The 6,309-nt window shown below is 43.4% G+C and overlaps 1 protein-coding gene across 1 annotated transcript; it reads right to left on the bottom strand.

Moving 5' to 3' along the window:
- Positions 1-504: 504 nt before the first annotated feature.
- On the bottom strand, positions 505-4,363 carry LOC120020918 (mucin-2-like; the record flags this gene model as incomplete). Its single annotated transcript, XM_038964550.1, has 4 exons — positions 505-569; positions 754-1,831; positions 3,092-3,744; positions 4,075-4,363. Coding segments are annotated over 4 exons (2,085 nt in total), but the record flags the coding sequence as incomplete, so codon positions are not given.
- Between the last annotated feature and the right edge of the window lie 1,946 nt (positions 4,364-6,309).

Below are 6,309 nucleotides of genomic sequence, written 5' to 3'. Positions count from 1 at the left end.
CAGCTGGCGATGCTAAATACATTTGCCCAATGAAAACAGCCCGTGATGCGTAATATGAGTTTTACAGCTGTCAAACACAAACATCAAGCTTATCACGTCAAATTATCACTACAATATAAACCCAGCTACCTGAGGACATTTGAACATTCTAGCAATGGAGTCTCTTCTCGTTGGGTCTGAATATAGAAATGAAAAATGACTTAAATGCTGCGATCGAAAAACTCCAAGATGATAATTTTGTACAGTTTTACAACCGCGATTCAATAACAGTGGAAAATCGCTATTACATTTTACAAGGACTTTCAATCCTGAAGTGAAATATTCAACAAAACACAGGGTCAAAGTGTGTCCGAATACAATATCTGATGATTTATATTCATAGGCCTATTAATCAGCCTGCTACTAAAACATGATTGTCTGCGGTTTGGGTTAGGATTGTCCTGAGGTGGTATCTGTAGGTGTAGTTGTAGGTGTAGGTGTAGCTGTAGGTGTAGTTGTAGGTGTAGGTGTAGCTGTACGTGTAGTTGTAGGTGTAGGTGTAGTTGTAGGTGTAGTTGTAGGTGTAGTTGGGGTTAGGATTGTCCTGAGGTGGTGTGTTCACCTGATTCCAGTTTAAACTAATATCCTATTCTATCAGCTACCACGTTTTTCTGTATTTTAGATCTGTGGCCTGTATCGATTGATGTTGTCCCCGACAGAAGCTAGATCTGCCTGAAAGGTAAACTATTATTCGTTACTTCATAGTTATAGGTGTAGTTGTAGGTGTAGTTGTAGGTGTAGTTGTAGGTGTAGGTGTAGGTGTAGGTGTAGGTGTAGGTGTAGCTGTAGTTGTAGGTGTAGTTGTAGGTGTAGTTGTAGGTGTAGGTGTAGTTGTAGGTGTAGTTGTAGGTGTAGTTGTAGGTGTAGTTGTAGGTGTAGTTGTAGTTGTAGTTGTAGGTGTAGGTGTAGTTGTGGGTGTAGTTGTAGGTGTAGTTGTAGGTGTAGTTGTAGGTGTAGTTGTAGGTGTAGGTGTAGTTGTAGTTGTAGGTGTAGTTGTAGGTGTAGTTGTAGGTGTAGGTGTAGGTGTAGTTGTAGGTGTAGTTGTCGGTGTAGTTGTAGTTGTAGGTGTAGTTGTGGGTGTAGTTGTAGGTGTAGGTGTAGTTGTAGGTGTAGTTGTCGGTGTAGTTGTAGTTGTAGGTGTAGTTGTAGTTGTAGTTGTAGTTGTAGGTGTAGTTGTAGGTGTAGTTGTATGTGTAGGTGTACTTGTAGGTGTAGGTGTAGTTGTGGGTGTAGTTGTAGGTGTAAATGTAGGCGTAGTTGTAGTTGTAGGTGTAGTTGTAGGTGTAGTTGTGGGTGTAGGTGTAGTTGTAGGTGTATTTGTAGGCGTAGTTGTAGTTGTAGGTGTAGTTGTAGGTGTAGTTGTTGTTGTAGGTGTAGTTGTAGGTGTAGTTGTAGGTGTAGTTGTAGGTGTAGTTGTAGGCGTAGTTGTAGGCGTAGTTGTAGGTATAGTTGTAGGTGTAGTTGTAGGTGTAGGTGTAGTTGTAGGTGTAGGTGTAGGCGTAGTTGTAGGCGTAGTTGTAGGTATAGTTGTAGGTGTAGTTGTAGGTGTAGGTGTAGTTGTAGGTGTAGGTGTAGTTGTAGGTGTAGTTGTAGCTGTAGGTGTAGGTGTAGTTGTAGTTGTAGGTGTAGTTGTAGGTGTAGTTGTAGGTGTAGTTGTAGGTGTAGTTGTAGTTGTAGCTGTAGTTGTAGGTGTAGTTGTATGTGTAGGTGTAGTTGTAGGTGTAGGTGTAGTTGTAGGTGTAGTTGTAGGTGTAGTTGTAGGTGTAGGTGTAGTTGTAGATGTAGTTGTAGGTGTAGTTGTAGGTGTAGTTGTCGGTGTAGGTGTAGTTGTAGGTGTAGTTGTAGGTGTAGTTGTAGGTGTAGTTGTAGTTGTAAGTGTAGTTGTAGGTGTACTTGTAGTTGTAGGTGTAGTTGTAGGTGTAGTTGTAGGTGTAGGTGTAGTTGTAGGTGTAGTTGTTGTTGTAGGTGTAGTTGTAGGTGTAGTTGTAGGTGTAGGTGTAGTTGTAGGTGTAGTTGTAGGTGTAGTTGTTGTTGTAGTTGTAGGTGTAGTTGTAGGTGTAGGTGTAGTTGTAGGTGTAGGTGTAGGTGTAGTTGTTGTTGTAGGTGTAGGTGTAGTTGTAGGTGTAGTTGTAGGTGTAGGTGTAGTTGTAGGTGTAGTTGTGGGTGTAGTTGTAGGTGTAGTTGTAGGTGTAGTTGTAGGTGTAGTTGTAGGTGTAGTTGTAGGTGTAGTTGTAGGCGTAGTTGTAGGTATAGTTGTAGGTGTAGTTGTAGGTGTAGGTGTAGTTGTAGGTGTAGGTGTAGTTGTAGGTGTAGTTGTAGGTGTAGGTGTAGTTGTAGGCGTAGTTGTAGTTGTAGGTGTAGTTGTAGGTGTAGGTGTAGTTGTAGTTGTAGGTGTAGTTGTAGCTGTAGTTGTAGGTGTAGGTGTAGTTGTTGTTGTAGGTGTAGTTGTAGGTGTAGTTGTAGGTGTAGTTGTAGGTGTAGTTGTAGGCGTAGTTGTAGGCGTAGTTGTAGGTATAGTTGTAGGTGTAGTTGTAGGTGTAGGTGTAGTTGTAGGTGTAGGTGTAGGCGTAGTTGTAGGCGTAGTTGTAGGTATAGTTGTAGGTGTAGTTGTAGGTGTAGGTGTAGTTGTAGGTGTAGGTGTAGTTGTAGGTGTAGTTGTAGGTGTAGTTGTAGGTGTAGTTGTAGGTGTAGTTGTAGGTGTAGTTGTAGTTGTAGTTGTAGCTGTAGTTGTAGGTGTAGTTGTATGTGTAGGTGTAGTTGTAGGTGTAGGTGTAGTTGTAGGTGTAGTTGTAGGTGTAGTTGTAGGTGTAGGTGTAGTTGTAGATGTAGTTGTAGGTGTAGTTGTAGGTGTAGTTGTCGGTGTAGGTGTAGTTGTAGGTGTAGTTGTAGGTGTAGTTGTAGGTGTAGTTGTAGGTGTAGTTGTAGTTGTAAGTGTAGTTGTAGGTGTACTTGTAGTTGTAGGTGTAGTTGTAGGTGTAGTTGTAGGTGTAGGTGTAGTTGTAGGTGTAGTTGTTGTTGTAGGTGTAGTTGTAGGTGTAGTTGTAGGTGTAGGTGTAGTTGTAGGTGTAGTTGTAGGTGTAGTTGTTGTTGTAGTTGTAGGTGTAGTTGTAGGTGTAGGTGTAGTTGTAGGTGTAGGTGTAGGTGTAGTTGTTGTTGTAGGTGTAGGTGTAGTTGTAGGTGTAGTTGTAGGTGTAGGTGTAGTTGTAGGTGTAGTTGTGGGTGTAGTTGTAGGTGTAGTTGTAGGTGTAGTTGTAGGTGTAGTTGTAGGTGTAGTTGTAGGTGTAGTTGTAGGCGTAGTTGTAGGTATAGTTGTAGGTGTAGTTGTAGGTGTAGGTGTAGTTGTAGGTGTAGGTGTAGTTGTAGGTGTAGTTGTAGCTGTAGGTGTAGTTGTAGGTGTAGTTGTAGGTGTAGATGTAGGTGTAGTTGTAGGTGTAGGTGTAGTTGTAGGTGTAGGTGTAGTTGTAGTTATAGGTGTAGGTGTAGTTGTAGTTGTAGGTGTAGTTGTCGGTGTAGTTGTAGGTGTAGTTGTAGGTGTAGTTGTAGGTGTAGTTGTAGGTGTAGTTGTAGTTGTAGGTGTAGTTGTCGGTGTAGTTGTAGGTGTAGTTGTAGGTGTAGTTGTAGGTGTAGTTGTAGGTGTAGTTGTAGGTGTAGGTGTAGTTGTAGTTGTAGGTGTAGTTGTAGGTGTAGTTGTGGGTGTAGGTGTAGTTGTAGGTGTAGTTGTAGGCGTAGTTGTAGTTGTAGGTGTAGTTGTAGGTGTAGTTGTAGTTGTAGGTGTAGTTGTAGCTGTAGTTGTAGGTGTAGGTGTAGTTGTTGTTGTAGGTGTAGTTGTAGGTGTAGGTGTAGTTGTAGGTGTAGGTGTAGCTGTAGGTGTAGGTGTAGTTGTAGTTGTAGGTGTAGGTGTAGTTGTAGGCGTAGTTGTAGTTGTAGGTGTAGTTGTAGGTGTAGGTGTAGTTGTAGTTGTAGGTGTAGTTGTAGCTGTAGTTGTAGGTGTAGGTGTAGTTGTTGTTGTAGGTGTAGTTGTAGGTGTAGTTGTAGGTGTAGTTGTAGGTGTAGTTGTAGGCGTAGTTGTAGGCGTAGTTGTAGGTATAGTTGTAGGTGTAGTTGTAGGTGTAGGTGTAGTTGTAGGTGTAGGTGTAGTTGTAGGTGTAGTTGTAGCTGTAGGTGTAGTTGTAGGTGTAGTTGTAGGTGTAGATGTAGGTGTAGTTGTAGGTGTAGGTGTAGTTGTAGGTGTAGGTGTAGTTGTAGTTATAGGTGTAGGTGTAGTTGTAGGTGTAGTTGTAGGTGTAGTTGTAGGTGTAGTTGTAGGTGTAGTTGTAGGTGTAGTTGTAGGTGTAGTTGTAGGTGTAGTTGTAGCTGTAGTTGTAGGTGTAGTTGTATGTGTAGGTGTAGTTGTAGCTGTAGGTGTAGTTGTAGGTGTAGTTGTAGGTGTAGGTGTAGTTGTTGTTGTAGGTGTAGTTATAGGTGTAGTTGTAGGTGTAGGTGTAGTTGTAGGTGTACTTGTAGTTGTAGGTGTAGTTGTAGGTGTAGTTGTAGGTGTAGGTGTAGGTGTAGTTGTAGGTGTAGTTGTAGGTGTAGTTGTAGGTGTAGGTGTAGGTGTAGTTGTTGTTGTAGGTGTAGGTGTAGGTGTAGGTGTAGTTGTAGGTGTAGTTGTAGTTGTAGGTGTAGGTGTAGTTGTTGTTGTAGGTGTAGGTGTAGGTGTAGGACCGAAGATGCAGAATAAAACCCTATAGTGAAAAGGCTGTCACAGGCCACTTCAGCACGACAGTAGGTGGGTGTGAACTAACTAACCGTGATGTTGCTATTTGAAGACGGAGAGAAACACAGCTTCAGACCTCTCCTGTTACCATGGGGTCAAGGCTCCGGCAACGTGTTGAACCGCTGTCTGCAAGAGGGTGTGTGTCAGCTTGTGTGTGTGTGTGTGTCAGCTTGTGTGTGTGTGTGTGTGTGTGTGTGTGTGTGTGTGTGTGTGTGTGTGTGTGTGTGTGTGTGTGTGTGTGTGTGTGTGTGTGTGTGTGTGTGTGTGTGTGTGTGTGTGTGTGTGCGCGTGTGTGCGTGTGTGTGTGTGCGGCTCACTGCTGTAGAATATAGTCCCTGGGAGAGGAGAAGATGTACAGCGGAAGAGGAAAATAACGCAAATATTCCCTCCTCCCTCCCTCGCTCCCTCCCTCCAGTCAGGGGTAGCGACCGGGACAAGGGCTCCCCTGGATAGAAATAAACAGCATAGAATGGCTGGTCTCATGACCTCATTCTGATTCTACAACAAGGACTAAATGAGAGAGAACAGCGCCAAGAACATGTATTGTGTCTAGTTTGGGACAGGCTTCTCTGGAAAGTGTAAAAACCAGGGTTGGGGTCAATTCCATTTCAATTCCTGTCAACTGAGAGAGTAAAACAAGGTCCAATTCTACATTTTACTAATTGAAAATAATTTGAATTTCAGTGTAAACACTTTCAGTGTAAAAACTATGCAACATAGTCTCAGAATATACTGGGTAGTGTACTGGTACTGTGTCGACGCATTGCGTAGAGAGATACATTTAAAATGCATTATTATACAGACAGGAGCAACTCAGTGGCCTTGTGGTTAGTGTCCGCCACTCCACCTTGAGATTGGAAGGTTGGGAAAAAGACTAGTGTCCTGTACATCAAGCTTTCTCTCTACAGAAACAGGAGATGGACTAGTGTCCTGTCCAGGGGGTGTACTGTACATCAAGCTGTCTCACTACAGAAACAGGAGATAGCCTAGTGTCCTGTCCAGGTGGTGTACTGTACATCAAGCTGTCTCACTACAGAAACAGGAGATAGACTAGTGTCCTGTCCAGGGGGTGTACTGTACATCAAGCTGTGTCACTACAGAAACAGGAGATAGACTAGTGTCCTGTCCATGGGGTGTCCTGTACATCAAGCTGTCTCCCTACAGAAACAGGAGATAGACTAGTGTCCTGTCCAGGGGGTGTCCTGTACATCAAGCTGTATCACTACAGAAACAGGAGATAGATTAGTGTCCTGTCCAGGGGGTGTCCTGTACATCAAGCTGTCTCACTACAGAAACAGGAGATAGACTAGTGTCCTGTCCAGGGGGTGTACTGTACATCAAGCTGTCTCCCTACAGAAACAGGAGATAGACTAGTGTCCTGTCCAGGGGGTGTCCTGTACATCAAGCTGTCTCCCTACAGAAACAGGATATAGACTAGTGTCCTGTCCAGGGGGGTGTCCTGGTACATCAAGCTGTCTCACTACAGTAACAGGAGATAGACTAGTGTCCTGTCC

Source organism: Salvelinus namaycush, chromosome 2 (assembly GCF_016432855.1).
Source record: "Salvelinus namaycush isolate Seneca chromosome 2, SaNama_1.0, whole genome shotgun sequence".
NCBI lineage: Eukaryota > Metazoa > Chordata > Actinopteri > Salmoniformes > Salmonidae > Salvelinus > Salvelinus namaycush.
Note: the sequence above shows the minus strand (reverse complement) of the source record. Positions and strands in the feature narration are given on the sequence as shown.